General features: G+C 41.3%; 1 protein-coding gene across 1 annotated transcript; it reads right to left on the bottom strand.

Annotated features, from left to right (window-relative positions):
• Positions 1-828: 828 nt before the first annotated feature.
• LOC137096173 (L-amino-acid oxidase-like) lies at positions 829-15,494 on the bottom strand. Its single transcript, XM_067464771.1, has 6 exons — positions 15,303-15,494; positions 12,358-12,464; positions 8,274-8,475; positions 4,986-5,039; positions 4,040-4,173; positions 829-1,591 (listed from the first exon to the last, which is right to left on the bottom strand). The coding sequence occupies exons 1-6, from the start codon at positions 15,492-15,494 to the stop codon at positions 829-831; spliced, it is 1,452 nt and encodes a 483-aa protein (XP_067320872.1).
• Positions 15,495-17,561: the final 2,067 nt, after the last annotated feature.

Raw genomic sequence — 17,561 nt, 5'->3', positions numbered from 1 at the left:
GGCACACATTAGGACTGGTTGCTGCTGGATAAATGTAGTTTCTGGTTGCTTGAAAATTACTGTTAAAAACAGGCCTAATAATATATCCCAGCACTTAACCATACAATACATTGTGTATTGCTTTCATACTAATATTAATTTTCATAAACTTCTTAGGAAAACTTTATACACACACACACACACACAAATATATATATAAATGGAGTGCAAGGGCATTCATTCCATGGTGTAAATGCACCCTCAGAAGGGTATGGACCTTGGGAAACTATAACTCCCAGGCCCACATTGTATGGAGCTATGGTATTTAAAGTGGGGCCCAAGAGCATTCATTCCATAGTGTAAATGCACCCAGAGAAAGGTATGTAATAAGTGAACTTTATTACGATCACAGTTTGGCCATAAAAACAGTGAAAATAGAACATAGCAGAAAATCGAGATTAAAAATTCAACCCAGCTCTTGGGCGCCAGAATTCATGTATATACAGGCAGTCCCCAAGTTACAAACATCCAACGTATGACTCCTGGTTAAGAATGGAGATGAGACAACAGGAATTGAGAAGAATCTACCCCAAGGAAGGAAAATTCACTGCTGGTGCATCCTCAAACAACTCCCAGGATTCCATAGCATTGTACCAAGTGGTTTCAAACTGCATTAATTCTACCACTTTTAATGTATTTCTTTGGCAGTTTTCTCTTCTAGGCTGCTGAGGTGAGGCACACCTGCACTTTCAATATAGGTGCAGTTTCCAAACTATTCACTGCAGTTCTTTTAGAGCCAAATTAGCCTTCTCTAAATTTATTTTTCTCTCTCTGCTCTGAAGCACCATTTCACCGATGGTGGATATCACTAGCTGCCTTTATAGCCGATTTCATGGCGCTGTCAATCCAAGCATGAGGATGAGTCGTGTGGTCTCCTGCAAAGTAAATCCTGTCTTCATTCTGGGACAAAACATTCGCATAGTGGGTAAACTGGTATGGGGTGAAGGCACTGAATGCTCCCACCGAATATTGGTCCAAGGCCCATTTTTGTACTACATTTTTGCGACAGATAGATTGGAGGTATTGTTTGGATATTCTGTGGATTTTTGCTAGGTCATCCATCACGATCTCAACCAATTTTTCCTGACTGAGTGGAGTATACAAATCAGCATCGCCATGCAAAGTGTAGGAAGCCAACAGTACCCCCACCCCACTGGAGAAGTTGTGGTTTGGGTAGTAGATTCTTCGGGATGGGAGATCTGTGATGGACTGCCCGCCTTGAATCCCATCTTCCTCCCAAAATTTCTCTCTGCAAACCAAGGCAATTTTCGTGGCACTCGCATAATTCAGGGACCGCAGAGCCTGTGCCTTGGGAGCTGAAAGCGGCGGCACAAATTGGATGAGCTGCGTGGCTTTTGCAGTCGCTGTGACAAGAACATAGTCAGCAAAAATGGACGTATATATCTGTCTGGGTGACCACCAGTAGTACACTCTCACTTTTTCGCCTATACGCTGTATCTGCTGCACCGTGCAGTTAAAATGAACAATTTCAGATATTTCATCAAAGATATGTTGAGGAAGCTGATCAAATCCACCTGAAATTTCTTCAGAACTGAAAGCGAGACAAAAGTGAGACACAAGTATAAAATGCTAAGTTAGCACAACTGTTGGGGGGCACTCGACACCTATTTTCTTTATCATTCTGGAGTTCATCAAATTGCTTTAAACCAGTGTTTCTCAACCTGGGGGTGGGGATACCTGGGGGGGGGGGGGGGGTGGGTGGGTGGGTGGGTGTTCAGAGGGGTTGACAAAGACCATCAGAAAACATACGAGGGTTGAATGAAAAATAATGCCTCCACCTTCGTAACTCAACAGATGGCAGTACTGGTATGCGGCCGGTACTGGCTTGTTCAGTAGACTCTCCTCTACAGTTCCAGTTTCACAAGCAAAAGTTTGACAGATTGATTCAGGACGATCGTCGTATCATTCAGAGAGAAATTTCAAGCAAGTTAAAGAGCACATTCTAAGGATTATTTCTGCGTTTTGATCTATTAAAATATTCCCATCCAAACCCAAGTAACGAAGGTGGAGGCATTACTTTTCATTCAACCCTCGTATATTTCTGATGGTCTTAGGAACCCCTTTGGCAGAAAAGGCTGAAGATCTCTCTGCCTGTCCATCTCTTCCTTTTTGGAAACAGACGGTGAACCCTCCCACTAAAAGCCCTCCTCCACCGTGATTGGCTGGTCTCTCAGCCAGCCTCTCAACTAAAGGGAGGGCTGTTTCTGAGACTCCAAGCAGGGAGGGGAGAGCAGGTGTGCTCGGTGCATGGCAACGTGGTGTAAAAGTATGGGTGACGGGGAGTGTGTGAGGGTGGAGGGAGGCTCATGCCAGTGAAAAGCTTCAAGGTATGGGAGTTCTGTGTGGGAATTTTGGCCCAATTCTATTGGTGGGATTCAGCATGCTTTTTGATTGTAGGTGAACTATAAATCCCAGCAACTACAACTCCCAAATGTCAAGGTCTATTTCCCCCAAACTCCACCATGTTCACATTTGGGCATATTGAGTACTAGCTGTACCCGCCATGTGTTGCTGTGACCAACCTTCCCTCTTTCTCTCCTTCTTTCTCTCCTTCCTTCACTCCCTCTTTCCTTCCTTCCTTCCTTCCCGTCTTTCCTTCCCGTCTTTCCTTCTCTTCTTCCTTCTCTATCTCTTTCCTTCTTTCCCCCTTTTCTTTCTCTTCTGCTGTCTCTCTTTTCTTCCTTCTCTCTTTCCTTCTTTCCTTCCCTCCCTCTTTCTCTACATCTTCCCCCTTCCTTCGCTCCCTTTTTCCTTCCTTCTTTCCCTTTTTTCTTTCCTTTTCTCCTTCATTCCTTCTCTAACTTTCCTTCCTTCCCTCTTTTTCTTTCCCTTCCTCTTTCTCTCCTTTCTTCCTTTGCTACCTCTTTCCTTCCTTTCCTTTCCTCTCCTCTTTCCTTTCCTTTCTTTGCTTCCATGCTTCCTTCTCCCTTTCCTTCTTTCTTTCTTTCCCTCCCTCCCTCTTTCTTTTCTTTCTTTCTTTTTTCTCTCCCCTTCCCTCCCTCTTTCTTCCTTTTTTTCTGTATTGTCATTTAGCTTTTCGTCATTTAGCTTTTGGGGGCATTTTAAGTCCCTTCTGCTGTGTTTTTCAGTGCTTTTATGAGTGAAGGACATACATTGGATTGTTAGGTGTATGTTGTCCAAATTTGGGGTCAATTCCCCCAGTGGTTTTTGAGTTCTGTAAATCCCACAAACGAACATTACATTTTTTATTTATACTAGCCATCCCCTGCCACGCATTGCTGTGGCCCTCATGGGGGTTGTGTGGGAGGTTTGGCCCAATTCTATCATTGGTGGGGTTCAGAATGTGATTGAAGGTGAACTATAAAACTCAGCAACTACAACTCCCAAATGTCAAGATTCTATTTTCTCCAAACTCCACCAGTGTTCACATTTGGGCATATTGAGTATTTGTGTAGAGTTTGGTCCAGATCCATCATTTTTTGAGTCCACAGTGACCTCTAGATGTAGGTGAATTACAACTCCAAAAACAAAGGACACTGCCCACCAAATCCTTCCAGTATTTTCAGTTGGACATGGGAGAACTGTGTGCCAAGTTTGGTTCAATTCCATCGTTGGTGGGGTTCAGAATGCTCTTTGATTGTAGGTGAACTATAAATCCCAGCAGCTACAACTCCCAAATGACAAAATCAATTTTTTTGAGTGAAGGACATACATTGGGTTGTTAGGTGTCTTGTGTCCAACTTTAGTGTCAATTTGCCCAGTGGGTTTTGAGTTATGTTGATCCCACAAACGAACATTACATTTTTATTTATATAGATTTGTTCCAAATTTGGTCCAGATCCACCATTGTTTGAATCCACTTTTTTGTTAGAACCAGGGTTGGAAAAGTTACTTGGTAGACTTCATCTCAATGAATGCCCCAATCAATGTGGGCAACCAGTGGACAAAATTTTAAATCTCAATTCAGTAACGAAAGGCTGCTTTCTTTTTTACATAGTGTCTTCCAGTCTACCTTTACCTGTCTTTAGAGTAGATAAGATAATCCATGACAGTGTTAAGAAATGACAGATGGAAGCCAGATTCTTCATTCAGGAGTTCACCAATCATGTCAACTGCCCCTTTGCTCAGATTTCCTTTCTTAATTAAGTATTCCTAATGTGTGAGAAAAGAGAAAACCAAGTGTTGAGTTAGAAGTACATTTTTATGTTGTTGAAGGCTTTCAGGGCCGGAATGACTGGGTTGTTGTAGGTTTTTCGGGCTATATGGCCATGTTCTAGAAGCATTCTCTCCTGACATTTTGCCTGCATCTATGGCAAGCATCCTCAGACCCCACAACCTCTGAGGATGCTTGCCATAGATGCAGGCGAAACGTCAAGAGAGAATATTTCTAGAACATGGCCATATAGCCCAAAAAAACCTACAACAACACATTTTTATGTTGTTGGTTCACTAGCAAAAACTTCACTTTTTTTGATCTAATGTGAGAATATGTCTTCCAAATGCTGAGCATCCCAAATCCAAAATAAGAGGTAAAGTCATATTTCGTATCATATCTAGTTTGGGTCTAGGACAGGTATGGGCAAACTTGGACCCTCCGTGTGCTTTGGACTTCAACTCCCACAATTCCTAACAGCCTCAGGCCCTTTTCTTTTCCCCCTCAGCCGCTGCGTCTGAGGGGGAAAAGAAAAGGGCCTGAAGCTGTTAGGAATTGTGGGAGTTGAAGTCCAAAGCACACAGAAGGTCCGAGTTTGCCCATGCATAGTAGTCTAGGACCTCTCTTTTTATCTGGTATTTATACTAATTGAGATTTGAAAACATGCTTTTATTATTGCTTAATTGTTGGTATTCATATATTATTTCTTTATATTTTTGGTGTTGCTTAAAAACAATTGCTTTTTTAAAGGACTGAAATACAGGATTAATTACAGTTTTTGTAAACTGAAGAGTGAATGAAGATACTTTACCTTAGTGGAAAAGGAGTCATATTCCTCTTTCAGAAGTGTACAGTTTTGTGTAACCTGTGCAAAAGGAACAAGAAAGATAGCTAAAGATGGACCAATCCTCACACAATCTGAATCAGGAAAAAAACTACCGAAAAGCAATGCAATTAGAGTAAACATCACAATATTTGCCATCCGCATTGCTCATTCTCAAGAAGGTAAGTGATAGAATAAAATAGGCATCCTGAAAGAAGAATGAATTAAGTGAAATGAAATAATGTGGCTGGCTGAAATATATATATATATATATATATATATATATATATATATATATATATGAAAAGGTTTCAGGAGATACATGATGTCCCCAGTCATTTCATTATTACAGTTTATGTATGTGTCCATATCTCTTATAAGGGATTGGTTTAACCTCCGCTTTGCTAGTGCAATTTGAATTGCTGTGTCATGAAATTATGCATGATAGTACATGTCTAATGATTGATAGTACATGTCTAAAAATATGTTGGCAACATGAAATGTTTGGAAAGATGATTGGTGGGTTTTCTGTGAACTGGTGTGGGCTTTAAGATCAGCTGGAGAGGCCCTTCTCTTGGTCCCACCACCATCTCAAGCACTTTTGGTGGGGATGAGAGAGAGGGCCTTCTTGGTGGTGGTTTCCTGGCTCTGGAATATCCTTCCTAAAGAAATTAGATTAGCCCTCTCTCTTCAGGCGTTCCAGGTGAGTCTCAAAACATAGCTCTTCAGAGAAGTCTTTGATCTTGAGTAATCCATGGCCAACGTGATGAATCATTGATAGTACTGGCCTGCACTTTGATTGATTGTTATGACAGATAGGTTCCACTGTGTTTTAGGAATTTTATAATTTTCATATTTTTATAATTTTATCATTGAGATTTTTATGTGCTGCTGATTATACTTATGTCATTGTATTTATACTTATATATTGTTGTCTGCATGTTGCATTTGGAGTGCTTCTGTGAGCCTCCCTGAGTCCCTTTGGGGAGATGATGGTGGGGTAAAAAATAAAGATTTATTATTATTATTATTATTATTATTATTATTATTATTATTTTACTGACACAAAAACACAGTATGACACAGCAAACAAGATATATATGCTGGATTTCGTATCACAAAATCACAGGTTAAACACTTCTCAATTGTTTAGGACTGTGTGATATGTTGTTGTTGTTGTATCTACAGGGATGTTTGAACCAAATCCCAATGATTACTAAAAGCCCACTATAAAAGAAATCCGGTTGTCTCATACTGCATTTCCTTTCTCTTCCTTCATTGGCAGAAGAAGAAGATGACAATCTTGTGATGTGGAGCCAGGTAAATGTACAAATTCATGACATCACACGAGCTTCCATTATAACAGAGCTTTCCAAACATTTCATGTTGGTGACATGTTTTCAGATATGCATCATATCATAATTCGGTTTTACTGGCAAACCAGAGGTTAAACCTACCCCTTATAAGTGATATGGACACATACATAAATTATAATAATGAAATATATGGGGTCATATATAAAAGAAATTTTATTTGAGAAATAAATTACAGTTATATAGACATATACTAAACATTTAACCTCTTTTATTTACATTCACTCCTGTGTTCCCCTTCTCCAGAGCCATCTCTTCTTCTAAAGTCCCACCAAAAGTTCAATTCTTCATTTGGAGGTAAATTTCCATCTTTTTCCAAAACTTTTTCTAGAAATTTTATCCAAATACTTTCAGTCATATTTTTTTTTACATAATCCCTTATTTACTTTTAAGTTTGATGTTAGCTTATCGTTCAGTGTCAATTTCCAGACTTGGTTCTTGTGGGTTTTTTCGGGCTATAGAGCCATGTTCTAGAGGCATTTCTCCTGACGTTTCGCCTGCATCTATGGCAAGCATCCTCAGAGGTTGAGAACCCGACCTTCTCAACCTCTGAGGATGCTTGCCATAGATGCAGGCGAAACGTCAGGAGAAATGCCTCTAGAACATGGCTCTATAGCCCGAAAAAACCCACAAGAACCTAGTGATTCCAGCCATGAAAGCCTTCGACAATACAATTTCCAGACTTCTTTGTACCATTCATTAATTTGTATTTTCATTTACCCTTTCCAATATTTTGCAATTAGTAATCTAGCTGCTGTTAATAGCATGTCTATTGAAATTTCCCCCCTGTTATCTTTCCCATCATCTTTTTAAAATTAAAAGTAGTATTTCTACTGGATTCCTTCTAATTTTTCTATCCATAATATTTTCTATTTTCCCTTAACTAATTCCCAAAAATCTTTTACATATTTGCAATCCCACCACATATGTATGTAGGTTCCAATTTCATGGTACCCTCACCAACATTGCTTCATGTATATTTTAAAATATGTATGCCTTGTAAGATAATAACATATATTTCCAATATTTCTGTCAGTCATACAGCACACTTACATAATGCAGCTGACACAGTAATGTTAGAGCAGTACTGAAAGGTAAGGTGGGATGTGATTGGCCCTTCAAATCTTTTTGAAATTGAGTTTCTACCTTACCTAGGCATCATAGACCCTAGCAAGAAGTGCTAGGAGTTGCAGTCTGGAAACAGACAAATGGGTTGAATGGTCACTCTCCGAAAGCACATCGGAAGAGCCAAGTTTTTAGTTCTTTCTTGAAGGCAGCTAGGGTAGGGGCTTGCCTGATATCACCAAGTAGAGAGTTCCAAAGGCGGGGGGCCACCGCGGAGAAGGCTCTCTCCCTCATTGCCAGAAGTTGAGCCTGTGATAGGGGAAAGGGCGAAAGAAGGGCCTCTCCAGCGGATTGAAGAGATCGTGTAGGTTTGTGGTAGGAGATGCGGTCACAGAGGTGGGTCCCAAACTGTTCAGGGCTTTATAGGTGATGACCTGCACCTTGAATTGGGACCAGAAGATGAACAGCAGCCAGTGGAGCTCCTTAAACAGGGGGGTTGACCGCTCCCTGTAATTCGCCCCAGATAAAAGTCTGGCTGCCGTGCGTTGGACCAGTTGAAGTTTCCAAGCCGTCTTCAAGGGAAGCCCCATGTAGAGTGCATTGCAATAGTCCGATCGAGAGGTAACTAAGGCATGGTCAAGTCAGAATTCCTATCCCCTTAGTTAAAACAAACCAATAGCAGCATCCCCTTGTTGTCACAGGATAAGGTTGAAGGTGACTTGAGAACACTCTGTAATTTCTAGCATCTGTAGGCACTGTGCCGTTCCACTATGTCTATATCAGTGTGTTCATCCAGTTTCCTTATAACACACATGCATGTGTGTGCCTCCTCACATACCTTATCCAGTGCCTCCTGAAACAGTTCATCAACTGATTTTCCTTCTTCACTGGGATTAACTTGGTACCCAAAAATTCCAGGGTTTTTATGGACATCTCCCACTTTGTGCCTGCTGTTTCTGATTAAATACCAGGCATTGTCATCCATTTGAGTGAAGCGGTTTAGTTTGAGGTTGAATTTGCGCAGGTATTCACTGGCAATTCTAAAAGGGGAAAAACAACAGCCAATGGTTTCTTAATTTTCTCATTAGGAAGAATATAAGATGAGTCCTTCTGGAACCAACCAAAGTTCAGCACTGTGTTTCTCACAGTGGTTGAACAGATACTTCCGAGAAGCCAAAGGGCAAGGCATGAACACGGCAGCCCTCTCCGCCGTGTTCATGCCTTGGAGACTTAGAGCAGAGCTAAGGAAAGGTTACTTTATATGACTACAATTCCCTGCATCCTTGGGTAGCATGGCGACCACACATTGATCATAGAATCATAGAATAATAGGGTTGGAAGAGACCACATAGGTCATCTAGTCCAAACCCCTACCAAGCACAATCAAAGTACGCTTGACAGATGGCCATCCAACCTCTGTTTACAAGCCTCCAAGGAAGGAGTTTCCACCATGCTCAGAGGCAGAGAACTCCACTGCTGAACAGCTCTTACAGTCAGGAAGTTCTTCGTAATGTTCAGGTGGAATTCATTCCCTGTCATTTGAACCCATTGCTCTGAGCCCTAGTTTTCAGGGCAGCGATGTCTCTTCCTTGTGACATCCTTGCACATATTTATACATTGCTATCGTATCACACATTATCTGAGTGTGGACTCAGATAACCCAGTTCAAAGCAGATATTGCGGGATATTCTGCCTTGAAATTCTGGGATATAGGGCTCTGTGGAAGGCCTCAAGTCTTGAGAGGAAAACAAAATATAAAAAAGTTAACATCAACAGTTTTTCCAAGCTCTAACTTGAAGCTAGTTAGAAGTTAGATAAATATTGTATTCATGCATGCTTGCGACACAAGTTGTAGCCACTGGCAGCTTTATACTCAATTAACAGGAACCAGATGTAGTGGTATAGCAGACCCATAGAGTTGGAAGAGACCGCAAATGCCATCCAGTCCAACCTCCTGCCCATAGAGGCATTGGAATGAATGGCACAAGGCATTTCCTCATAGCCTCAACTGAAGATGGATCACCTGCCAATATCTGCTTTGATCACATACTTTGTCCTGAGAGTCAAGGTGGTGGTCTGTCTTTAGGGTATACCTTGCTACTTCCTGCCACTGATTTTTTTAAAAAAAGGATTTCTACTCTGTCTTTATGTCTAAGCAATGGACCCCTTTTCAATGGCTATCAACTGTCCATAAATTAAGCAATATGGAAAAACTGATTTTCAAACACAACAGCAATACTGCGCCATCACAAAACACTCGTGTCCGGGTTCAATTTATTTATTTATTTATTTATTTATTTACTTCACTTGTATACCGCCATTCTCAGCCCTAAGGCGACTCATAGCGGTTTACAACAGTCAAGCACAAACAAAGCGAACAATCAATGCAACAGCCAAAATAATGACATTTGCTGTTCTGTTTGAAAAATAGAGAGAACAGGGATGTCCACAGTGAGAAGTTCCTGAGCTCCAGCACCATGACTGAAGTTCTTTTCCTAAATTGATTTATGGGCATGTCCTCTCAGATTTACATGGTTTCTCCCATGAATGGACCCTTTGCTGCTTGATATAGTCAGAATTAAAAAGATAAAGTTTTCCCAAAACAACATGTCATTCCCAAAAACAACGACATGCATAGGTACACAGGATGCCCCTTCCCACACAAAAGAACATGTTTCTGATGCTCCCGGAGAGAAGTGGAGTTGATTCCTCCCCGTCTCAAAAATTACGGGCTGCATATTCTGTGCCTGTGGGATCCTACTGATTAACGACAAAATGGGTGTGTGTCATGTGATGGGACCTGTAGACTCATGAAGGTAAAGAGACTTCGAAATGGGTTACAAATGTGTAAGATGAGGTTCTCTATGTGGCTGGATACAGCATAGTTTCCACCATTAATTGAAGCAAGGTGGCAGGTTTTCATGAGAGTACACAAGGTCTTAGACATGTGTCCTGGGCCCAAACCACCCAACAACCCTCACTCTCCACAGCCAGTTTGGCTCTGCTGATTGGGGATTATGGACACTACAGTCAAATACATCTGAGGGTTCCAGGCTTGAACTTTAAAAGTCAAGCATTTCCAGAGGCAGCCCTAGGTAATTTTCAACAGTAAGCAAACAGTATCCCCCCCCCCCCCCCAACCAATCACTGATATATATTTTCTGTTCGTCATGGAAGTTCTGTGTGCCATATTTGGTTCAGTTCCATCATTGGTGGAGTTCAGAATGCTCTTTGATTGTAGGTGAACTATACATCCCAGTAACTACAACTTGCATATGTCAAGGTCTATTTTCCCCCAAGAGCGCCCCAAGAGCACCCCTGGGCAAAATCAACTATACTGCAAATGCTTACTTTGCATAATGGTTGAGCATTTCCCCTTAAGAACATTTTGAGAAGTCCTTCTCTTTGTCCCATCACCTTTTTAGGTACATTTGGTGAAAACAAGGGAATGGACACTTTCAATAGCTGCTTCCAGACTTTGGATCTCTCTCCATATCCACAGGGAATACGTTTCTGGCCAGACTGTGGTTATGTGAAACCATATAACTGACCGAACGTCATTAAGTTACTTGATTTCCAATTCTAGCGTCAGGTTGCATTGGAGAAACAAAAAAGGTATTTTCTCTAAGAGTTTTCTCAGTCATCCAACACAACTAAAATAATTTAAGGATCATGAAATTAACTGCAAATGTACTAGTTTATATGTTTTTAAAATGTTTTAATGTATTTTATAACTCTTTATATATTTGTCATTTTACATATCCTATGGCTTCATATGGTTGCCTACTTGTAAGCCGCCTTGAGTCCTCTCCGAGATAGAGAAAGGTGGGGTAGAAATGCCATAAATAAAATTAAAAAATAATAAATAATACCATAGAATTTCTGGGAGGACCTAGCAAATTCCCTAGAGACACCATTATTTCCCTCACCCCCACCTCTCCAGGAACAGGTAAGCGAAACCATGGATACAGGTTCTATATGAGTCTTACTGTACTGAAGTTATTTGATAGGCAGAAAAAACGAAATGCAAACATACAGAATGGGAGACAATGCCTGGCTCGAGAGCAGTACGTGTGAAAAAGATCTTGGAGTCCTCGTGGACAACAAGTTAAACATGAGCCAACAATGCGATGTGGCGGCAAAAAAAGCCAACGGGATTTTGGCCTGCATCAATAGGAGCATAGTGTCTAGATCTAAGGAAGTAATGCTACCCCTCTATTCTGCTTTGGTTAGACCACATCTGGAATACTGTGTCCAACTCTGGGCACCACAATTCAAGAGAGATATTGACAAGCTGGAATGTGTCCAGAGGAGGGCGACTAAAATGATCAAGGGTCTGGAGAACAAGCCCTATGAGGAGTGGCTTAAGGAGCTGAGCATGTTTAGCCTGAAGAAGAGAAGGCTGAGAGGAGATATGATAGCCATGTATAAATATGTGAGAGGAAGCCACAGGGAGGAGCAAGAAGTTTGTTTACTACTTCCCTGGAGATTAGGACAAGGAACAATGGCTTCAAAGTACAAGAAAGGAGATTCCATCTGAACATGAGAAAGAACTTCCTGACTGTGAGAGCTGTTCAGCAGTGGAACTCTCTGCCCCGGAATGTGGTGGAAGCTCCTTCTTTGGAAGCTTTTAAACAGAGGCTGGATGGCCATTTGTCAGGGGTGATTTGAATGCAATATTCCTGCTTCTTGGCAGGGGGTTGGACTGGATGGCCCATGAGGTCTCCTCCAGCTCTTTGATTCTATGATTCTATGGCAGTTTCACATACTTTATCCATGCTTTGATAGATCATTATAGAAAAATCTCATGAGATGTTTAACATAAACAATAATGAAACTTGAGAGATTTGATGCAATCAAGTTTTACTCAAATTCTGTGCAAGAGTCAAAATGTTGTGGAAGGCCTCTTATGGCATTCCTACCTGTGGGATTTGGGCAGATGCATAGGCCCCATTTCCACATACCAATCTTCCTCTCGGTGTGTCTTTATTCGTCCTCCCATACGGTTACTGGCTTCCAAAATCACAATCTAGGAAAAAGCATATGCACGAACGATTTGTGAGTCCATTCCCTTTGTCCTTGCTTCTAATGTTCTATGCTCTACATCAGGGGTCTACAAACATTTTAAACAGAGGGCCAGGTCACAGTCCCTCAAACTGTTGGAGGGCCGGATTATAATTTGAAAAATATGAATGAATTCCTATGCACACCGCACATATCTTATTTGTAGTGCAAAAAACACTTAAAATACAATAATTAAAATGAAGAACAATTTTAACAACTATAAACTTATTAGTATTTCAATGGGAAGTGTGGGCCTGCTTTTAGCTGATGAGACAGGATTGTTGTTGTGTGCTTTCAAGTCATTTCAGACTTAGGTTGACCCTGAGCAAAGGCCGGGTAAATGACCTTGGAGGGCCATATCCGGCCCCCAGGCCTTAGTTTGAGGACCCCTGCTCTACATTAAGGATAGTCACACCCAGGGGCGGCTCAACACATTACACAAAGTAAGCATTTGCAGTATAGTTGGTTTTGCCCAGGGGCACTCTTGGGGGAAAATAGACCTTGACATATGCGAGTTGTAGTTACTGGGATGTATAGTTCACCTACAATCAAAGAGCATTCTGAACTCCACCAATGATGGAATTGAACCAAATATGGCACACGGAACTCCCACAACGAACAGAAAATATATATCAGTGATTGGTTGGTGGTGGTGGGGATGCCAAAATACTGTTTGCTTACCGTCAAAAATTACCTAGGGCCACCTCTGGTCACATCATACAGTTATAGAGCTATAAACCCACTTTCATTGCCATACTTCCATCCTATGGAATCCTGGGATTTGCAGTTTAGGAAGGTTTTATTTTTAGGATTCTCAGCCTAAGAGCTTATTGAACTATAAACTCCAGGATTTCATTGGGCAGAGCTATGGCAGCTGTGTACAGGTGATGATAAAATGCTAACAGGACAGAGAAAAGGCAGAAATACTCAACTCTTTCTTTGCCTCAGTCTTCTCCTAAAACGTTAACATGAGATGGATGGAGCATAGGATGCAGTAAGGGAAATGCAGCACAGAATAGGCTAGGAGGCAGAACAGGAATATCTGACTAATCTAGATTAATTCATCCAAAAGTAATTTCAGAACCACTGGCAGTCATCTTTGAGAATTCCAGGAGAACAAGAGACCTTCCAGCAGATTGGGAGAAGGCAAATGTTTTCCCCATCTTCAAAAATGGGGGGAAATAGAACCCAAATAATTACCACCCAATCAGCTTGACATCAATACCAAGCTGGAACAGATCATTAAAGAGACAATCCACATGCACTTAGAAAGGAATACCATGTTCTCTAAAAAGCACGGGTGTCTCAAAATAAAAGTCATGCCAGATTAACCTTCTCTCTTTTTAAATAGAATGACAGGCTTGGTAGATGAAATGAAATCTGTGGATGTAGCATGCTTGATCACTGTCTGGCTTTCGTGTTGAGCCTGCTGCACAAGGATAGAATCATAGAATCATAGAGTCCTAGAGTTGGAAGAGACCTCATGGGCCATCCAGTCCAACCCCCTGCCAAGAAGCAGGAATATTGCATTCAAATCACCCCTGACAGATGGCCATCCAGCCTCTGTTTAAAAGCTTCCAAAGAAGGAGCCTCCACCACACTCCGGGGCAGAGAGTTCCACTGCTGAACGGCTCTCACAGTCAGGAAGTTCTTCCTAATGTTCAGATGGAATCTCCTCTCTTGTAGTTTGAAGCCATTGTTCCGTGTCCTAGTCTCCAGGGAAGTAGAAAACAAGCTTGCTCCCTCCTCCCTGTGGCTTCCTCTCACATATTTATACATGGCTATCATATCTCCTCTCAGCCTTCTCTACTTCAGTCTAAACATGCTCAGCTCCTTAAGCCGCTCCTCATAGGGTTTGTTCTCCAGACCCTTGATCATTTTAGTCACCCTGCTCTGGACACATTTCAGCTTGTCAATATCTTTCTTCAATTGTGGTGCCCAGAATTGGACCCAGTATTCCAGGTGTGGTCTAACCAAGGCGGAATAGAGGGGTAGCTTTACTTCCCTAGATCTAGACAATATTGAATATTTTCTCTTAGGTGCCTTCTTGCATACTTGAAGAAGTCCTTATGCTAATGTACTCCGTAGTTGCACTATTTATTTATTTATTGTGTCAGGAGTGAACCAAACAGTTGTATTGTATTTTAAAAAACAAAAACACAAAGTTTGCAAACTTGGCATTCTATTAAATGTCCTTTGACCAGTAGCTGGCCACTTGGAGCGCCTCTGGTGTTGCTATAAGATTGTGCATGTGGCAGGGCTCAGGTTGCATTGTAATAGGTGGTCTGTGGTGTGCACTTCTTCACAAGCGCATGTAGTGGATTCTACTTTGTGGCCCCATTTTTTAAGATTGCTATTGCATCTCGTGGTGCCAAAGCGCAGTCAGTTCAGGGCCTTCCAGGTCGCCCAATCTTCTGTGTGTCCAGGAGGGAGTCTCTCATTTGGTATCAGCCATTGATTGAGGTTCTGGGTTTGAGCCTGCCACTTTTGGACTCTTGCTTACTGAGGTGTTCCAGCAAGTGTCTCTGTAGATTTTAGAAAACTATTTCTTGATTTAAGTTGCTGGCGTACTGGCTGATTAGTTGCACTGATATAAGCAACCATTGGGATTTTGATGGCATCTCCAATTGTTCAGGAATCAGTGACAACTATTTTTTTAGCCTTTTAAATGAATTGCACATTTAAAATGTTTTTTTCTTACACAGGAGTTTCTCTAAATCCAAACACACACACACAGAGAGAGAATTCTTATTTCTTTCTTTCTGAGTAAAGGCCAGTTGATGCTTTGAGACTGTAACATTACCCGGTATCCAGCATCTTTCAGTAATTTGGCAGCAGTAAGTCCACTTATTCCTGCCCCAACAACCACGATGGTCTTTGGCTTCGAAGCCTTTCCTAGCCCATGTTTAGCAATATCCAGCCATTTTTCATATTCTGGATCTTGGAGACAGCCTTCTAGGTTGTCAATGCCACTTCCAGAGGTTAGGTCAGCCATGAGCAGTAAAAGCGGTAGGAATACTAGAAATACAAAGAAAGTGCGGATAAATTGATTTTCCCAGCCATTTTGATTATTTATTTATTTGCCATACTTGTATCCTGCCCTTCTCTACCCCGATGGGTGACTCAAGGCGGCTTACAGTGGCACACACATTGTGCCTCAACAACAACTACCTAAACATTCCAAAAATTGCAACATATTAAAACAGAGTTGAAACAGATTAAAATTAAAAACTTCAAGAATACGCCAAGCAAAGTTCATGGTCTGTGTCTGTTCCAAGGTCAAATTGCACAAGATTTCCATTCAAAATATTGCATTGCCCTGGTTTCCAAAGGCCTGCTCAAAGAACCAGGTTTTGACTCTTTTCCTAAAGGCTAATAGGGAGGGAGCTGCTCTGATGTCGCTAAGGAGGGAGTTCCACAACTGAGGGGTCTCCACTGAGAAGGCCCTGTATCTTGTTCCCACCAGCCGCGCTTGCGAGGCTGGTGAGACCGAGAGCAGGGCCTCCACAGAAGATCTGGTTTGTTGGGGATGATACATTCGGACAGGTAGCCTGTGCCGGAACCATTTAGAGTTTTATAGGCCAAAGCCAGCACTTTGAATCATGCTCGGTAGCAAACTGGCAGCCAGTGGAGCTGGCATAACATGGTGGTTGTGTGCTCCCTGTATGCCGCTCCAGTTATTAACCTGTTTGCCTCTCGTTGGATGATTTGAAGCTTCTGAACAGTCTTCAAAGGCAACCCCACGTAGAGTGCGTTGCAGTAATCTATTTGGGATGTAACCAGAGCATGGACCACCATTGCCAAGTCAGACTTCCCAAGGTACGGGCGCAGCTGGCGCACAAGTTTTAATTGTGCAAAAGCTCCCCTGGCTACCGCTGAAACCTGGGGTTCCAGGCTTAGTGATGAGTCCAGGATCACTCCCATTTCACTATTCTTCGCATGTTTTTCTGCTTGTCTTCCTACAAGCAGAAACTTTCAAACTTTTCAGAATATCGATAACAGATTCCAAGTGGCCAATGAACAAAAGTTGCTGTTCTATTTTTTTTTATATACATACCTCACATTTTTTCAGAATTGAAACCAAAGCAACACTTAAAAAGCAATACAATTAAAAGCATGCAAAAGGTAAATATTAAAATGTGAGCAAACTTCTATATATACAAATAATACAGGAAGACATGACCAGCCAAACAGCCTGAACCTAAATCATATAGGACTTTATAGGCAATAACCAGCACTTTGTTTTGTTTTAAACAGAACTGACAGCCAGTGGAGCTGCCAGGTTTTTTTAAAAAAAGCACAAAATCCAATTGGAAATCAAAGAAAATGATTAAGAATTCAAGCATCAAAAATTTTGATGGAACAAATTGACAAAATATTTAAAATTAGAAAGAAATTTTTCCAATTTGCAAACAAACCAGGCAAATTGCTTGCAAATCAATAAAACAAAACCAGCAACATCAAAATAAATATATAATCCCATTGAAACAAGAAGAGAAAGAAATCAAGAAAGATAAAACAGCATTTTAAAGATTTTTATCAGAATCACAACAGAAACAGTAGAATACATAAAATATCAAAAACTACCAACCCTCTCTGAATCAGAACAAGAATGATTGAACAGATCAATTACAAAAAAGTAAATCAATGAGGCTATTCAGAATTTGAAAATAGATAAATCTCCAGGTTCAGATGGCTATACAATGGGATTTTTTTTCTCATGGCAGGAGCAATTTGAGAAACTGCAAGTCACTTCTGGTGTGAAAGAATTGGCCATCTGCAAGGACATTGCCCAGGGGACGCCCGGATGTTTTGATGTTTTACCATCCTTGTGGGAGGCTTCTCTCATATCCCCTCATGGGGAGCTGGAGCTGACAGAGGGAGCTCAATCCACTCTCCCCAGATTCGAACCTCTGACCTGTTGGTCTTCAGTCCTTGGAATTTGAATTTCATTATGGAATTATTAAGGAATTTAAGATATGGTGAAAATGTATCAATGGAGTACAAGCAATATACACAGAACAAAAAGCTAAAATCAAAATCAACAGAGACATGATAGAAA

This window comes from Anolis sagrei, chromosome 2, assembly GCF_037176765.1.
Source record: "Anolis sagrei isolate rAnoSag1 chromosome 2, rAnoSag1.mat, whole genome shotgun sequence".
Lineage (NCBI taxonomy): Eukaryota > Metazoa > Chordata > Lepidosauria > Squamata > Dactyloidae > Anolis > Anolis sagrei.
This window is presented reverse-complemented; position numbering and strand designations above follow the sequence as displayed.